General features: G+C 41.9%; 1 protein-coding gene across 2 annotated transcripts in view; it reads right to left on the bottom strand.

Moving 5' to 3' along the window:
• The window catches only part of akt3a (v-akt murine thymoma viral oncogene homolog 3a), a 55,552-nt gene that overhangs the window by 9,101 nt on the left and 26,827 nt on the right, over window positions 1-19,624 (bottom strand). For both annotated transcript variants that reach the window (XM_063491963.1, XM_063491964.1), the window contains exons 3-10: window positions 15,571-15,696; window positions 12,206-12,317; window positions 8,027-8,171; window positions 7,163-7,294; window positions 6,890-6,955; window positions 6,021-6,089; window positions 3,912-4,034; window positions 3,160-3,288 (exon numbers count right to left, since the gene is read on the bottom strand). In XM_063491963.1, coding sequence (XP_063348033.1) covers window positions 3,160-3,288; window positions 3,912-4,034; window positions 6,021-6,089; window positions 6,890-6,955; window positions 7,163-7,294; window positions 8,027-8,171; window positions 12,206-12,317; window positions 15,571-15,696 — 902 coding nt within the window. The remainder of the gene's footprint in view (window positions 1-3,159; window positions 3,289-3,911; window positions 4,035-6,020; window positions 6,090-6,889; window positions 6,956-7,162; window positions 7,295-8,026; window positions 8,172-12,205; window positions 12,318-15,570; window positions 15,697-19,624) is intronic.

Genomic DNA, 19,624 nt, shown 5'->3' on the forward strand with positions numbered 1-19,624 from the left:
AACGTGTCCAGTTAGGCATGTATATGTATGTGCCTGTCAGTGTCTGTAACAGTGTGTGTAATGGTGTGTCCGTGTGTCCTGGGACTAAAGAAAGTGGTGGCAGCTCGGTTGCAGGCAGGGAGCAGATTAATCCACACAGAGCCAGAATGATGCCCCACAGCCCGAGGCATGGAGGCACTGGAGTGTGTATGCGTGTGTGTGTGTTTATGGCATGTGTGGTTATGTGTATAATTTAAAAAGAGGCAGGGCAAATAAATAGGACAAGACAGGAAGAAACAAATGGGACAAATCGAGAGGAGAGGAGAGGAGAGGAGAGGAGAGGAGAGGAGAGGAGAGGAGAAGGAAAGAAGGAGGAGAGGAAGAGGAGGAGAGGATGCGAAGAAGAGAAGGAGGAGAAGAGAGTGATTTAAAGCAGCAGTGATGGAGAAGGTCCTGTCCTGTCCTGGTCCCTATAGTGGCAGCCATGTGGCAGCTAGCTGCCGATCGCGGGATGAGGGCTTTGGCAGCCTGGACAGGGCGAGATGGGACGGGATGGGCACACACAGCCTGAGGCTGTACCAGCCCAGATACCCAGCAGGAAACACAAACACACATCCACATACACAGTTCATATACTGTGAACATACTATCCCATATTGTGGGTATCAGACAGAGGCCTTCCATCTCCAAAGTGTCATCACTTGGAAATGAATTTGTGCTGTCACTGTGCTAACATTTTGAAATACGCTGACTGTGCCGCTATGTTTGTGAAACATTTACAATAGAAAAAGAGTCGCAATCATACCCAACATATACAACATACAAACAAAATAAAAACAAACACATACAAATAAATGGAAAAGGCCCAAATCCATTCCCTTTAACACTTTCAAATTTGCCACAAAGAAATGTGTCAAACGCACAAAAAAGAAGAGGAAAAAAACCACTCTCCATGTGTTTTCTCTGATCCCGTTCCATCCCTTTGCGAGGATCTTACACTGCTTATTTTTTATTAATCTTACATTAATCTTTTTTTCAATTGTTGACTTCCCTTGAAACAAACAATAACACTTCAATCTAATTCTTTACAAGTTTGGATGAAGAATTATTCAGCGTTGCGTTGCTGCAGTATCTGTTTGTGTGTTCTTCAGGCACGCAGCAGACAGAAACCCTCTTTATTCACTTCTCATCTGCCCTTTTCACTGACGGCAAACACAGGAACTGTCTGAATTTCACTCCTGTAACCCTGAAATATTTTCTCTCCCTTCTCATCTTCCTCTGTCTTCAACCCCCATCCCCCCTTTCTCTTTTTTATCCCGGCTACTTTGCATCTCTGTAACTTGGCTCCGAGCAAACTGTGTTATTTTTACACGCGGGCGGGCGAGCAGAGCGTGCGGGCGGGCGAGTGGCGGCGGCGGTGGTGTAGATTTCCAGGTTTTTTCCGAGCACCTTCCTCCAACCTCGCCCATCTGCCGCCATCTGCCTCGCTTTAGCCTGCACTTTCTACTGCAATCACACACACACAGCGCACACATGCGCGCGCGCGCACACACACATAAATACACACAGACGCACATCCTGTGAAAAATAACCAACAGCCTCCAATCAGCTTTTGGCACGCAAAGGAAGGGACTAAAAAAAAAAAAGCACAAAATGCTGCGCCAAATTGTCCTCCATACTTTTTTGAGTGGGATATATACTATGCCTCTCCCCTCCTGCCTTCATCTCCACATCACCATTGCTCTGCTTCCACCACCCACAGTCGTGCAACACTCTCTGCAGTTGATCTGCTGGCCTTCGAGTGAGGCAGAGCTGATGACTGGACAGCGGATGGTTGAAAAAAATGATTACAAGATCGTAGCGCTGTGTGTTTGTGTGTGTGTGTGTGTGGAACCGTGCTTTGCCCTTTTCCAATTCAACCAACACCCTGCTTCGCACGCAAAAACTGCATATTTACTGTTCACCCTGATATTATGGAAATTGTTTGCCTGTGAAATTTGCAAATGAAACTGTACATACATAAATTCCACTATAAGAAGACTCCTAACACCCTCATGAGTGTTATGGGTAACGGGTCGGGAGAGAGTCTCTGGATCATCACTTTGTGATTCAAGTGTACTGAGCGCATTAGCTCCGCCTCAACCAGATATAAATGAAACAATAAGATAATTCATGATAACGAAACACAGAATGGCCTCTCTGTCAGTGTGTTTCAATACTCAGAAATAAATTTTGCTATTAACAATGTATTTTTGTAATGCAGTAAAGGATACTGTATGTGTGGCTCCTGCAGGTTCTTCATGAACCTACCCTGCACGCACCCATTTATCAAAGCTCAGTAATAATTCCGGTAGTTAAATTAATCAGCCAGGGCTGTTGTTAGATAAACAGAAACTGTGCGGTGGGCAACATAAGCCTCACAGTTCACAGGGGCCTTCCTGGTGGAACCCTGAGCACTGCAGAAAAGCTGCCTAATGGATAGGCCGCCTGTGGATGCCACAGATGCTTTTATGTACTACGAGGCCTAAGTCAATCTGCTCAGTTTACGGAACATAACATACAGTCACTGAGATTTCTGTTGTTGATCAATTATATAAATCAGTTTAAAAAGTGGACGCTCCTTCGTGGATCTGGTGGTTTGAATCCTTTGCTTTTTGGCCTTTGAACACCTAACATGTTCATGATGACTGTGCTGAATCAATGTCACATGTGGAAACAGGCTGAGCTCTATATCCTGCACCTCTAAAAATATCTTACACGTACATTGTCCTGACAGTGTATGGTTTTTACATGGTGCCCAGAACTACTATACAGTACAACTCTCAGGAATGTGCCCTGTGACATATTAGCAATTTCTTTAACTGCTTCTCATCTCTTCTTCTTATCTATAAATAAAAACAGAATTTTAATGAAAAAGTTAAGCAACAAATGCATAAAATTCTGCGACACCACACATCATGTTATACTTCAAATTTCACACGTGGGGTACACGCGTGAGTGATCAATTAGTGAAGATCAAAGGAAAAAGCTTCTCCTTTCCTGTACAAGATTACAGATGTGCATGCATCCAGGTGTAAATACCAAGGATGTGTGCATTGCAGTGCATTGCGGGCACCTCACATTCACCCTCTGATGACAAAAAACATAAATGTATATACACACATTTAAAAAAAACATTACCTCAGGTGCAAGGTACTCTGGTGTACCACAGAAGGTCTTCATGGTAGCAGCATCAGTGATGCCCTCCTTGCAGAGCCCAAAATCTGTGATTTTGATATGGCCATCTTTATCCAGCATTAAGTTTTCCAACTGGAAGGAAAGCAAAATCTCTTTGTCATTATGTGACACTTTATTAACTGGCTGAACACTTTTTGTGCACTGTGGAGTCAAACTTGTTATCACTTTGAAGAGGAAAGCAGTGAGGGACGAGTAAGCTGTATTGTATTACTCCACAGTGTGGCAGTACACACACTCAGACACACAAACACCAAGTTGAAAGGGGAAATAAACTTCAGGCATGTAGTGGAGCCACTCAACCTTTTAATTTTAATGGCTGAAGTGTTTTTCTCACTCTCTGTCTGCTTTTTCTCCTTTCTGTTTTCTTGGCTGCTGTGAGTGGGGCTGGGGCCAAGGCTGCCAGGCAGGCACTCAGACGGAGCCATCTACCTCTCTACCTCTGTGGCATCAGCACCTCTCTTCTTCCCTCTCTCCCTGCCTCCTGCAATTCTTTGCTGCTTTATGTCTGTGTGAGCTTGTCCCTGTCCGTCTCTTTAATTACTACACATCCTGAGCCACTCGTCTTCTCCTGGACGGGGAGGGACACCGAAACACAAGAGGTGGGAGGGGGGCAAAAACAAAAGAAGTTTTCCCTAAAATATCTGATCACTCTCTTCCATGCCCCCAGCCTGCTTTTCCTTCCTGTTTCTGTTTACCTTGAGGTCCCGGTACACAATCTTGGCTGAATGCAGGTAGTCGAGAGCCGAAACAATCTCTGCACCGTAGAAGCGCGTGCGCTCCTCTGAGAACACCCGTTCTCTGGACAAATGGAAAAACAGCTGCGGGAAAAGGAGGAAGGACGAGAAGGGAAGAGCGGGTGAGAGGGAGAGTAACAGAGAGAGGGCGGGGGAGAGAGAAGGGGGAGAGACAGCAGGGACGGCACAGCAATAATTACTGATTTATTGGAGGAAATTAGCACAACACAAACTGGCTGCCCGCACCATATTGAGATGATAGATAGCGGAGGGGAGGGTGAGTGGGGTGTGTGTGCGCGCGCGTGTGTGTGTGAGGGGTGCATGTGTGTGTGTGTGTGGGGGGGGGGGGGGTCTCAGAGGACGGCGGGTGGAGGCGCTCGGCAGCTGGCGCCTCATCTAGTGGCCCCCCCCACACCCCCTTCTCACTACACATACACAGACACGCATACCTCTTCCACGTTACCCTCTGGGCTAGGTTGGCACGGTGCTGGCGTGGAGTTCGGCGATGGGGGCCAAATCAAGGGTTTAATCAATACACCAGTCTAGTTAAAGACAGGCCGACTGCCGCTGTCGCCAACAGCCCCCCGACTGCCTACGGTGCAGTACTCATTAGTGGCCTAACTGGCCTTGCCCCCTGAGCCTCCGTCTTCATTTGCTCCATTCTCATATCCACCGTTCTCTGTTTTTGGCACAAGGCTTATTTTCATACTTTAAAGAGTACAACCCCCCGCCCCCCCCCCCCCGTGGTTTGACCTCTTCTGTCTTCCTTTTAAATGGCTCACCTCACATTCCCTTCCTCACTTACTTTCTCCTTCGCTGTCAGTTGTCAAGTTCTCACTGTCACACAGCTACACATGTGGCACCAAACTGACATCAGCCTGCTGTGCCGCAACAGTCGAGTCATACAAATTACCCATGAGGCCAAAGGGCACATATCTCCCCATTAATTGTTCAGGGAGGTTTGCATAATGGCCACTGGAGTGATGCTCACAGACCACCTTGCTCAAATGGTGTCTGTTTGTGTGCAAGTGTGTGCATGTGTGTGTGTATGTGTTGAAGCTGTGGGGAGAGGGGGTAACACGACAGGTGGGCCTTCATCAGTGTACTGGCAGCTGTGACTGTGGCAGGTTTGTAATGGGTTTGGTGTGTGTGTGTGTGTGGTGTGTGTGAGGCATGTGTGGTCACAATTTGTCCGTTGAGGTAAAAATTTGCTGCGTGTGTTTGTCTAAGTATGTGTGCCTTTTGTGTGTGTCTGTGCTTGTGTTCTCAGGGTAAGTGTGTGTGTGTGTGTGTGTGTGAGTTCTGCTCAGGCCCGGTGCTGGCTGAACTGCTTAACTAGCTGGGAGGGGAGCAGGTGACAGTTACACTAAGGGAATGAACCAAGATTGCAAAAACGGCCCGATTAAAAATCTGAGAAATGGAAAAGTGGGGGAATCCAAACTCATTTCATCTCAGACTGTCATTCTGGCTGTGTCCTCCCCATAGGTGTGTTCATAAATAGACGCACGCAGGAGAAGGAGAGTACAGAAAAGAGAGGCGAGAAGGCAAGTGAGAGGCCAGTTGGTTGGAAAATTAACCGTGTTAGAAAGCAATCCAAAAGCGAAACTTTAGCCACTTCTTCAGTGTTTGCACGTTCAACCGATCATTCCCGGCACTGCTGCTGCAGCTTTGCACATACAATTACAACATATTCTGTATTCATCTGTGAGACATTTATGAACCCAAAAAACTGTTTAGGAAATTGTCTTTGAAATAATAATAATCACAAAAACAACTAATTTACAATTTAAATCCAGTCTCTTTTAGTTTGTCTGAACACTGGCATCTGGAGAGTGATTAAATATGATTTAAAACACTTGTAACAGCCCTGATATATAAAAACTGAAATGAAAATCAAGATAACAGATCCAGGAATGTATCTGTTTACATACCATAAGACAGTTACTGTGAGAAAGTAACTCGCCGACAGTTATTGTGGTGGAAATGTGGTTTAACCGGCTCTTTAAAGTAGTAACACAAAGATGAGAAACCACACACAGCACATCCATCACAAATGTGTGTGTCTCTTACCTCTCCTCCATTCACATACTCCATGACGAAACAGAGGCGGTCTTTAGTCTGGAATGAGTATTTTAGAGACTGAAACGAAAACCACACACACACAAACAATTTATATAACAGAAATCATTCACCGAGGCACTGAAAGCATCAGCCTTGCATTAATTTAAAAAAAAATATCTCAGAATATATATAATATAACATTTCAGGCCTAGCTGGTTGTACAGGAGAGGTAATATGAAATGCTCCTTTTTCATTTGGCTTAAAAAGCACAAACAATCTGCCTGTTTTCGTATGCACTCCCTGTACAGTGAACAGTGAAGTGGGTGAGTGAACGATTTCATACACAGCAGGAAGTCTTGCCGTTCTAGCTAGAACAGCAGGAGGAGCACAACGTGATCGGCCTAAGCTTTAAACTGTTTATGCCTCTATTTGTTTATTCAAAGCAAGTAGGTGTCTGTGTGTTCACTTTCTCTTTTGAGGGAGAAATCTGCTAAACAAAAGAACAGTTGGTTGAAGTCTCTTTGTGGCTGCAGGTGTGACGGGGCTAAACTCAGATGTGAACTGTAATTGCTCTTTCGATAGTGTGTGTGTGTGTGTGTGTGTGTGTGTGTGTGTGTGTGTGTGTGTGTGTGTGTGTGTGTGTCTGTGTGTGAACATGCATATATGTGTGCAGCAGCTAATGTGTGAATGTGTACATCAAAGCTAACAGATGCAGCTGTTAAAGTACAACAATGTGGCGTCTAAATCGTAATTGGCCTCAGAAGACTCAGGTGTGTGGAGGATCAATAAGCTGTGTGCGTACAGATGTCAGGACACGGTCCATATGTAAAGATCTATAAATTTAAACCAGTTGTGTTTAGTGTGTATGAGGTACTTACAGTTAGAAAGGGGTGCCTGGTGTTTTTTAGTACTCTGCTCTCTGTGAGTGTGTGAGCCACTTCATCCTGTTCAGACAACATGCAATGAAAACCATTATCAGTCCACTTAAACCACTAAGAAAGAGGACAGCTGAACAGTGCTGCAGCAGTGCAATAAAAACAACCAATACTGACATCTGACACTACTCAGAATCAAAAGTACAGTAAAAGATAAAATATTCAACTTAATGGACGCAACTGAAAATACATACTTGATGTATTTTCCAGACTCACCTTGGCTATGATGACTTCTTTTTTAAGGATTTTCATGGCGTAGTATTTCCCGCTGGCCTTTTCCCGGACAAGAATCACTTTACCAAAGGTTCCCTTTCCCAGCAGCTTCAGGTAGTCGAAGTCGCTCATTGTCTATTAGAGGAAAAAAGAGAAGGCCAATATCATGAGTTCCTCAGTTGAATAATTGATGCAGTATCTACTGGCATTTAGAAATGTTAAAATCCCATTGGAAGTGTAGGGCTGTGAATATTTTGAAATAAGTATATTTTTCTCCTTTAAGCAATACAATGAGGATTCTCTATAAAGCCTTTTTTTTTTATGTAACAGAAAAACGGCAATCTTCCTCAATGTAAATGATATCTAAATTCAAGCAGCCAAAAACAACATTTATTGACTGCTACTGGGCTAAATGCCATGAAATTCATGAGTGATGTTAATGGCGCCCGTGGGATGACTCCCAGTCATCTTCATGACCATGCCGAGTGCGACTGTCAGGTCAAAACAAGCCCTTTAGTCTACGATAGACACTGAAAACAGATTTTTATTGAGCCATAACATTATTACATAAAACCTTTACAGAGTGGGGTGTAATAAACAGCCGAGCCGGAGGAGGCAGCTAGTGGTAGATTGTTAAGTTTAATTTTTATGTATGCAGTAGAAAATGTGCCCAAGTATCACCTGTGCCTTCACAGAAGATATTTTTACTCGCTGGAGTATTATAACATGAAAAAAAATATTAGTTGGAATATTTGTTGTGGGGTTAGGGTTAGGGTTAGGGGCTGTTGTGGAAAATATTCCACAACAGCTGGAATATTTTTTGTACCTTGGGTATAAAATACGTGCACATGCAAGTGTAGTTTTTACCTTTCTTTTGTGGTGCGTAGTGGAGATGTCCATCTCCTCCTCCACCATGTTGTCGATGTTGGAGGTGGGGCTGCACTGGATCCTTTCCTCCTCCTGTCTCTGCAGCTTGTCAGCCACCATCTGAATGGCCTCTGTCCACTCATCTCTGGAGTCAAAGCATGTAAAAAGGTAAAATTAGCATTTGCAGCCTTACTAAGACCTTTCTTAATATACTGACTGTCCAAAAAGGCCCAGTTTACTATGCTTAAGCACACACCTGTAACTAGCACATGTATAAAAACATTAAATTGGTGTAATGCATTATACTGGTTCTAATATTAATAAGAAATTTGAGTGCACTTATTTAACCAGGTTTTTAAAGGCATCAAAGTGTTTTCAATTAACATAAACACCTATTTGTTCAACAGAGTGGAAACACGGTCAACTAGAGAATCAACCAAATGAGCAATGATCATAGAGCAGAACTAATGCCTACCAGTCTGTGTGTGTGTGCATGTGCAAGAGGCGAGAGGGTGAATGAGTGTGTGCAAATACACACCAGTGCATTAGAGGGAACAATGCTTTGTTGTTTGCTAACATTGTTCCTCCCCATTGACTTTCCATTAGCAGTGATGTTCAACATCTGTTCAGAGAAGGGGTGTGTGTGTGTGTGTGTGTGTGATTATAATCTGTAGCAGCATGGATGGCCATGCATCAAGATGTTAAGGTGCATTAACTGTATTTAACAATGATGAATATAATGGTTAGGACAGAGGGTCTAGCTTCCCTCTGCCCTAATGGAGAAGAGAAGAGAAGAGAAGAGAAGAGAAGAGAAGAGAAGAAAAGAGAAGAGAAGAGAAGAGAAGAGAAGAGAAGAGAAGAGAAGAGAAGAGAAATTTCTGTGATTTTAGCAGTATCCAAAAAATTGTAAATTAGTTTAAGTTCATACAAAGAACTTGAAAGTTTTCCTCAAGAATGAAATGGTTCAAAATGACTTGTACTTTGAAGTTTTTTTTATGCCACTGATCTTCACTCAAACAGTGTTAATCCTGTGCCACATGCAGGGGTTACATGTTAGCAGAAAACACCAGAGAGCTTGAACTGAGGTGAAGTAAAAATGATACTCAAATATTCCGAAATCCCCTGGACTCGGGAGAAGCAAATCTGGATTTACGAGAATGCACTTTGAAAATACACTTACCCAGAGTAAGCCGTGAGGAGATCATAATAATGAAACCTGCTTGACTCATAAACGTTCACCTCTGTCTGCTTTGTTTTGTTTTGAGTTAGACGCCCATATGTTTCCTTGAGGGATCTGGAGGAACATTCATCTGAACCTAAACAGAGCAGTGTGTTTTTAAGATCTGAATCTCTTTCTTCTGCAAAGACTTCTTAGCATACCCTACACACTCCAAAACAAGGGCAAACTCAAGTTACACTCTATCAACAACAGTGGAGCACTCAATTTGTGGCATCCATATTGTGCGAATGTGTGTGTGCTACGTGAAAAGCAACGGGAACTCTCTCAAGGTCAGACAGCAGATAAATGCTCTCTCATTTTGAGTATTTTTTTTGTGTGTAATGAGGGTTTTTTTTTTTTTTTTTTTTGCTAATGAGAGATAATGGGCCTGCCTACAGTCGGGCACCACGCCAACACGTGCCACCCTCTCTGGGTTGGTGCTGTGGTAGCTGGAGCTCTGCCAGCACGGGTACAGTACAACAGATACAGTAACACACAACAGCACAGACTCCCACACGCAGACTTTTTTCCATCCCACTTCAATAACGCAAATCTTGCGCACACTTCTACAACAAAGCACAGGCACATCTGGAGCTCACAGTCATCTACTTCCTCTTCCTCCATCAATATAAAGTTATTAGTTTAATGTTAACTCTCAAATGCTTATTTGATTATCTAGAGACTAAACTACTATAAAAGCAACATATAACACCAAGTTAGACAGACAGCTGCAGCCCACACACACAGACCCAAAAAAAAAATGAATAAATAAAAAGAAGAACACACACACACACACACACACACACACACACACACACACACACACACACACACACACAAACTCAAAGGATGCACAGAAGCATCTGTGGTCTTCTGGGCAAAGCTGTTCATTTTCTGGAGATAAACACCTCAGCTCCTCAGAAAGGAACTGAGCAGCTGGAGAATTTATGCCAACGCAACTTGAAAGGTCTCCTTTCCACTCTGTCTCTCTCACCCTCTCCTTTCTCTCTCACACCACCAAAAGCAATACAGTACAGACCTCTTCATACATACTGTATCCCTGCCCTTGATAATTCGTTTACCCATGTACTTTCCATTTATTTTACTTCAACATGAATTGTACTCATTTGGCTATTTTTGCTTCCCTTAATGAAAAAAAAAATGCTTCGTCAAGCAGTCGTGGATGTCAGTTTGACTGGTGGTAGCCACAGGTTATTGAGAAAGAGGCACGATACTCAAGCAAAATTCAAGCACCGACTTGTGGCATGAAAAACACCGCAACAACAGCTGACCCTGAAAGCAACAAACTCTCTTTTACCCTACTTGTCTCAGGTGGCAATCTGGGAAGAGTCTAATTTGGAGAGTGTAAATCAATTCCAAACGGAATGTAATACAAAGAATACATTACTGTGCAAAAATCAGCCTGTCATTTCTTTATATTTTGCATCCAATGATCCAAACTCTCTTGCAATTTTAAATTTCTTTTTAAGTGCTCTTGAGCAATAGTTCTCTGGGTTTCTGAAGGGCTTTCAAAGTGGTTCTTTGGCTGGTTTTCATTTATTTTTAGTCCAGTATCTCCACCTGATCATTTTCAGTTTAATGTTTTTTGTTTGTTGAAACACTAACCTATGCATCATACAAGGATAAAAGGCAACTAACTCAAGAGATGAACTACTGTCATGTCTACATATAACAGACAGCTTATCAAGGAACCAATTTTAAATAACTTTTTTACAAGCGTATAATTTATTCTCATTTCTTTAGTTAAATAAAGAAAATGCCAAACATAACACAGTTTGGTAAGCAAAAAATAATATTTTTGCACTAATGAGGTGATTGAAGAAGCGATTAGCCAAAAACTTGGAATATCTCAGCATGGTGCACAGTATCATTAAAAATATAAGGAAACTGGAGAAGTGGAGGACACAAGCGGCAGTAGCATGCCCAAAAAAATATCTATAGTGGATGAACAGGGTCTGAAAGTCATGCGTTCCAGCAAAGACCTGACACAGAACTTGAGGGATGCACCAGGACGTTCATGATATGTGATCCATCTACTGTTAACTGAAGCGTCATCAAAAATGGTCTCAATGCAAGCGTAGCTATCAAGAAGAAATTCTTAAGGAAGGGAAATGAACTGGATTGAAAATCTGTGGCATTCACATTTTTGATTCAAGTTGTTGTCAATATGTACAGAAGACAGATGTGCAACAGTGAGAGTCATCAATAAAACATGGTGGAGGCTCTGTCATGGTTTGGGGTTTTCAGCCAGTGCTGGAGATTTTCTCAAAACTGGTGGAATTAACACAGAAAAGTACCGGCACAGTTTGATTCAGCATGCAATACACCTTGTGGATCTGATTGGCAACAGCTTCATTTTTCAACATGACAATAATAAACATAAAACTCAGTTTTGAATTTATGTCTGCATGTTTTAATATATTGTAGCACCTATTTTTCACATCACAGAAAAAAGAAATGAAGAGTGACTCAGACTTTTTTGTACTATAATTTTTTTTGTATTTACATAGATACTACAAATCATTCAATAACACGCAGGTTCTAATTGTAGAATAGAATTACACGTATTAGAAATACTTATTTCTGTACTCACTTGAGGTGGTTAAACAACAGAATTTAAGTCACAACACAAAATAATTGTAAGCTGTGGACAATTCTGATTCACGTTTTATTTCCAACAGGGAGAAGTGCAACACTGGTTCCTCAATCACCTTCATCACTGTATAATAATCTTACATAATACAAACTAAACTCAATAAAGAATCCAAAAACTTAAGGGAAGAATAGACATTTTTTGGTATTCTGACTAATAAGTCTTAACTAGATTACAAAATGTCCATTCAGCATGCTGCACTCATTTCTCGGAGAGACATAGATACTCACTGATCAAACCCTGATTGTTGAACACTTTAGGAATTGTTGCCTAAAGGAAAACTGACCTCTCATCTGGGGAGTCCACATGGAACGTCCTCTCGATGACCGTGGTCCACTGGAGGCAGCGTATGATGAAGGTGTTTGGCTTCGGCCTCTCTGTCTTCATCAGCTGACATTCTAAAATAAATAAATAAATAAATTTAAAAAAGAAAAGAAAGAAAATGGGCACCCAGAGGGAAAGTGATGTCTTCACTGTACGATGACTGCAATCACTTTGCACTCAAGAAAAACAAATAAGTAGAAACAAACTCAGACCAGGTCAGAGCACTTCTAACTCTACCAGAAATAAATTAAGATGTAGTGACTTCAGGTCAAAGTTACTTATGACTTATGACAAGTTAAAAATATGCACGTATAGCATGTTGGCCATTGGATTTTCCAGGGTATTTTTTTCTATACTTGTGCCTAGGCAGTTGTTACTAGCAACATCTGTGTTTTTCCCTTAAAGCCCTCTGCTGTTAAAAAGGCCTAGTCCTTGCCACAGTGACACTAGAATTCATTTAGCTTGAAAAAGAACCCATGTAACAAATTACCCTTAACATTATCATTAAGAAAACATGCACTTTGTATTTTAATTTGTTGATTTAAAAAAAAGGCAACTTCAGCAACCAATGACTGTGCCAAGGGATATTATGTGGTGCACCACGTACGCATCTGGTGACTATCAGAACAGACGCATTTCTATGAAAATAGGCAATACAGCAGTCCATTACTGCGCAAAAGCATACTACAGTACACAAAAGCAGAAACGTACACACACATAGCCAGATGGGGCTGTGAGCTTGCTGTGGGAAAGAATGCATCTTCATTGCCCCCTTTGCAGTCTCTCTGGTTTTTGGAGACGAGAACTGATGTAAAAGAGCCTAATGAGTCACCTTTTGTCCTCTCATCTCCCCCACTTGCTCTACATATGTGACCCTCCATCTCTCTCTCCTGTTTTCTCCTCCCCTCTGTCCTCTTTTTGTCTCCTGTCATTCTCCGCTCACCTTCTCTCCCTCGCTCATCTCTCCCTTCCCCTCCTTATAATGCTATCTGTTTAACTGTGGCACAGCACAGCATGTCATGGCTCTGCCTAAATATAAACAGGAAGGTTAATGACAAGACCACAGTGCTTCGATGTAAACACACACAAAACTACACACACAAAGAACTTCAACCTGACTTGTGAATACAGCCTACAGTGTTGCCTGAAAACAATGTTATGCTATGGTTGATGCCAAAAAACACTCACACCCACACACGGACAAACACACACATACACACGTAAAAGTAAAGTTTGAATGAAATTGGGTTGTTTGCCACAGCAGGCAATTGTGAAAACTGTGTAGCAGTTTTAGTGTGTGTGTGTGTGTGTGTGTGTGTGTGTGTGTGTGTGTGTGTGTGTGTGTGTGTGTGTGTGTGTGCGCGCGTGACAGGCTTGTATGTATGAGTCCCTCTGCAGGGAACAGGCCTGTACCATCTCTGTTCCATCTGACCACTTCTGTTGTTCACGCACGCAAACACACACGCACAACCACGCAAAAACAAACAAACACATACACGCACACACTCACATACACACACACACACCACCTGGCCTCCCAGCTTTGGGCAACAGATGTGGCAATGCCAGTGCTGTGCCAAGCAGCCAGGGCCGGATGTATGGCCTGGCTTGTCCTCCTCACAAACTCTTTTCTCTCCCCTTTTTCCTCATTCTCCAGTCCTGTCTTCGTCTCCTCCTCCCTGTCTGTTCGGTGCTGATGATCCTCCTCTTTCCCAGTCCCTCCGTCCTTCTCTTCCTCCACCCTAATCATCCTTCCATCTCTGCCCTTCCCTCTTCTTCCTCTCTCCTCTGCCACCTCTGATCAGCTACCATCGCTCATTCCCCGTACTTGTCCTCCCTTCCGGACTCCTATCTTTCATTCTCCACCTCCATTGTTCGATGTACCATTTTTTATCATTTTCTCTGAGGTATCAGCTTGTATTCTATCATACATCATATTTTCTGTTTTGGCTCTCGTCTCACACATATTCTCTGCTTCTCTGCAGATATTTCACATGCCCTGCAGGTGCCATTTGATTTAAAAGAATAAACATATTCGCCTCATTTATGTTATTTTGAAATCTGAGATATTGTGCAGCAATACAGTGTTAATTGGAAATAGATGCTAATAATTTTGGTGGCATCTGCATCAGGCCTTGTGCCAAGAGGGCAAACACCATCATAGTAACAATCAGATTATGTATAAACATGAACTACAGTAAACAACTAGATAATACATACTCATTTATTCATTAACAGACAGCTGCTGTGTGTTACACTGTATTTTTTATAAAACAACAAAATGATCTGGTTCATTTTCCAAAATTAAACAAGGTTATCTGCTTCTTTATCTCATTTCAGCTTGAATGGTAGTCCTTGTGGTACCCCCCCAAAAAAATCAGGTTTACTGCCTCCACATGTGCCCTCAGGCAGTTCAAGATCCCTGCCTAGTTGCACAACTTACTTCTCGAGGACTTTTATTACACGCATTCTTTAATACTGACAGAGATATAACTGTCTTCTCAACCCGCCTCCCTCACTTGTAGACTGATGTTCACTTGGACAGATGGTAATGATTTTGTTTTCTTCCGTTTCAGTCTTTCATTTTATCTGCTATAAGGCACTTTCAAACATTATCTTTACTATGATCTGACTGATATCTTTAATCAGCGTTACATGAAAAAGTATTTTACTGCATTTCCACTAAGCCCTGCTAAGTCCACTTTTATTCTCATTTCCCAGACTTAATGTCTTTAATCTATGTGTAGTATAAAGTAACCTTAACTTGAGAAAATTTGATATTTTTAAAAACAGAAAGGTGCCTCGTTAGTTAATAGAAACTCAGTTCTGTCTTATAAGCAGTTGGAGGCAATACTGAGAGTTATTAAAAGTTCATCAAGTGCTGAGTTGTCCTAAAGCAAGACCATGACTCAGTACCACCTGCAGAGATTCTTCATTGAACTGAAATGTTCCCTTCACAGATAAATTACAGGAGGTGTTACCATATCATTACTTAATTATGAGCCTCCAGAGAAGTATGCAGGGTACTTTGGTAATGTACGTAGAGGAAAGATGCAGGTTCCTGGCTACTAGTCTTCCCATATACCCTGCTTACAGTTTAACATTTCAATATCTTTAAGGTACTGACATGATCTGTCAACTGAATGTTGAGAGTCAAACAAAAAGATGTAATCTACATGCTGCATCCCTCTGACAGAAATCTGTGGATCATCATTTTCTCACTTGCCTTTAATGTTCCTGTCTGTATACAATGTAAAAAATCATGTACACAAAATTTTAGAGCACAGTGTCAAGAGTCTATAATGGCATATGTTGTAGGTAACATACTTGCTACTGAGAAGTTATTTAATGGGTAGGGCAGGTCAGCATCCTGAGGTTTCTCTTTGTAGCCGATGAAAGAGCCGTCTGTCTTCAGCAGGAAGTAGCGCGGTCGCCAGTTCTTTATGTATTCACCTGAAAAGAAAGATGAACACAAAAAGAAAGAAAATGTAGGAGTTAAATATCTTCAATAAATACTTGGTGCACACATAGGTAAATTCAGATCAGATTCAGAGGAAAGAGTGATGCTGATGGAATAGTTCATTCAGGGGTTGTGATGATTACTATAATCATCATGATATATGGACAGTCGCATTAACTGCAACAATAATAATGCTAAGGATTTTAAATACAGATTTTATTCCCTGGACAGTTAGGAGCCTGTCTGTTCAACTCTCATCTGTCCAAAAGATGTCACACACACACACACATACACTCTGCAGTGTTACACAAACACGCACTTACACACAGCATCTCTATGGCTCCCACAGCGCTTGCCAGATTCAGATCGGATTATCATGTAAAAAATGACAAAAACATGTTTACCAGCGCAGAACTCAAACTATCCATGCCAGAAACATCATCTGGCTGATACATGGGCAGGTGTTGAGGTGACGACCCCTCTACCAAATACTCACACGCGGACACACAACGCACACAAATCTACAAAAACCAGTGGTCACTAGAAGCGAAGGAAGAAGAGACAGATCAGATGAGACAAGATTACATCAGATAAGATTGCTTATTGAGAATAACCCTTCCTAGACTGCAGAGACAAATATAAACATCTGCTGAGCAGCTGGTGGCAGAGTTTTACCCAACTGGCTGGCACAGACTGACGCAAAGGTGGCACCACAGCTTTATCAGATGACCCGCTGCAGGATTACATGAGTGTCAAGCACTTCCACACCACAGAGGCGGATAACACTTACTGGAAAACAGCATGGATACACACATGGATTAAAGTGCACACGTGTGCAGATTCACACAAAGTTGGACGAGTAGAATGAGTGCACATACAGGGTGAGATGGAAGCTGTGTAAAGGTCTCAGTTTGTCATTTTAAGCAGCTGAAACCTCAGCCCCTTTAAATAAACTAGCCAATGTTTGACAAGTGCATACTTCGCACACTTTTAACACACCTTTTCCACATAATATGTGCAGAAATGCTCACAGCTGACATACAAAGCTCAGTAACAGTTTTGATCACCTTGTTTCAGCTAATTCGCTGGGAGAAGAGAACACGGAGAGCTTATATATGTGTGTGTGTTCTATTTGCGACATCCATTTAAAGCGGAAATGACAGCAGGCCGTGCTCGTTAACACATCGCAGAAAAACACCTGCTCCGCCGAAGGAACCATGCGACTGCGGGCCCTGCCGGTACCTCTGGGCGCTGATGGTGGTAGAGGTGCATGTGTGTATTTGTGTATGTGTGCGTGTGTGTGGCGCAGAGTGGAGTGATTGCAACTGATCTGAACCACCACACACAGACAGACAGACACATAAAATGTTTGTGGGTGCCAGTGCGTCATCAGGGCTACCAAATCACACCTCTCCTCTCCTCTTCTCTCCTAGTCTCTATTTTTCTCTTTTTCACAAATCCACCCACTCTCTCCTCCTTTCCTATTTCCTTCTCCTGTTCTTTCAGAAACAAAGCATATTCTTTGGATCACTTGCTACTGATAAACAGAGTGCTGCAAGAGGGGCTGAATGGGAGGGGTGGAGAGAGGCATAAGGAAGATGAAAGAAAAAATATTAAAGAAAGCATGCCAAAAAATATGGGGGGAGAGGGGGGTAGATTATAAACAAGCAAAAAAACCCGAATCTCTCATTATTCTGACCAAACAATAATAGATAATCGGGCATAAAAAAAGATAATAAATATTTAATGAGGTTCACAGTTAATCAATTCAGCATTTTGTTATACTTTGTGGGTTTTGGTTCCCTGAAGCAGGAATGAATGTTTCTTTCATTGCTACTTTCTGAATAAATGTAAGTGGAAAATCACTAGACTTTCTAAACAACGTGTGCTTTATAAAGTCCAGAAAATATTATCTAAGGCAATAAAAGCCCTGTGATAAATACTGAAGGTTATAATGTTCAGTGCTTGTGGAGACCGTGCCTGGAAAACATTATGATGAGATATTCTCTTCTGTAGCTGAGTTAAGCTCCTTTAGATTTGCATCAGAGAAAGTGTATTAATGCTCTATTTATTGAAAGTTTAATTCCGAGGTTAGATTATGATTTAATCATTAGATATTAATCAGTAGACAGAAGTTCTATCTAATGATTGAAAGAAACTTATAGTGAAACTAAGTAACTTAAAAGTTAATTAAGAAAGAGATGGATGGACTTTGAAAAGATGAAGTTACAGTAAAAATTAAACTAAATACAGATGTTCAGTGTTTTTAGAGATTGAACATGTCATGATCCATCTTTATGGAACCCAGAACGAGCCCACCCAAAGGTCCAATCCAATTGGATGGCTTTGCACAGTGTAAAAACTGAAGGAGGGTTTAGGATATCTATTTTTTCAATAAAATGCACAGGAGCACCAATGTCAGAATTACTATACAGAAGTGAAAATGTCAGGAAAATTGTGTTTTTCATATAATGTATGTACAATATTATGCAGGTGTCCTATTGGTCCGGCCATCCTGATAGTACTGCAGGCAGTGTAAAATCAACTGTGGTCCACAGCATAAAATGTTTGCAATAAAACCTAAACTCTACAGTACTACTGAAAATATTTAATCCCTCTGTGCACATTTAGTATGTAATGTTGTTTTATTGCTGAAGCTAACCTAATGCAACCTTGTAGTAATGTTACTAAACTACTCAGCAAGCCTCCCAAGATTTCTGTATCAATAAAATATAATGCTCATATTTTAGATAAACCATTGTGTCAGTGATCTAAAAATACATTTTATTGGAGAGGTTTACGATTAAGTAAACAGGGTAATCATTTTTGGTTTTCATACCATGACATCTTCATATGGGTATCAAGAATCAAAATGACATTCCTACACATCACACAAACTGAGTTTGGCAGTGCACATGTAAATTATTATTGTGCAACTGTGTTCAGCTCTTATAGATATGCATCAGACATTAAAAATGAATGAATATAAGATCTATGGTGGGAAGTTGAAAGAAATTAGCAGTTTTGGAGGTTTATCTGTTCCAGCTGTGAGCTCAGAAAGGAATGAAAATGGAAACTGATCATCTGGAAAAAAGAAACTCTGCTTAACTTCAAACTGGATTGAAAAAGAGATGGATTGACTGTCAAAATGGATGAAGATAAAGAGAAAGTTAAACTGATAAAACTATTATAAACTGGCAGCGACGTCTGGCCTGCCGGTCCAAGTCCAGTCATTTCTATGAGTCAGTTTCTAGATGAGGTGTCCAACCAATGGAAGCCTGTGGTTGGCCACTTCATCCCTCAGCTGTCCAGTACAACTGAAAACATTTAAGCGATCCTTCTGGCCAGGCCTAGACAGCGTGTACGTGAGTGTGTGAGTCTGTGAGTGTGTTTTTCTGTGTGTACATGTCCACTGGGGGGCGGGGGAGGGGGCAGCCAGGGGTGGCACAGACGGAGAGAGAGGAGATGGACAGTTGTCCGCACGCGCCGTTCCAAACAAACACAAGCACACGCGCATGCACATACACGCACACACAGACTAAAACAATTCTGCTCTGACCGATCCAATTCTCTGTATGATCCAATGCTGTTCTGTCAAGCTATCCCGTCTTGGCCCTGCCTGTAATGAGTCCAGCGAGCTCTCCCACTCTGGACAGCTTGTCTGGGGAGCCACATGTCTCTAGCTTGGACTGCTGGAGAAAACAGAACAGCCGGTCTCCTTCCCACACCATCTCTCTCGGACTCCTCACTTCAGTTTCATTTAGTTTTCTGCACAACTTTACTTTTCCCTTAAGGCCAATTAGTAAATACTACAGTACACAGTGCTTAAAACAACAGGAGTCTCTTGTTTCTTGTTAGAACGACAGGGTATCAGTAAAACAGGAGAACGTGGGAGATCTGAAGGATCGAAGGAACAGAAGA

The sequence above is a fragment of the Pelmatolapia mariae genome, linkage group LG13, assembly GCF_036321145.2.
Source record: "Pelmatolapia mariae isolate MD_Pm_ZW linkage group LG13, Pm_UMD_F_2, whole genome shotgun sequence".
NCBI lineage: Eukaryota > Metazoa > Chordata > Actinopteri > Cichliformes > Cichlidae > Pelmatolapia > Pelmatolapia mariae.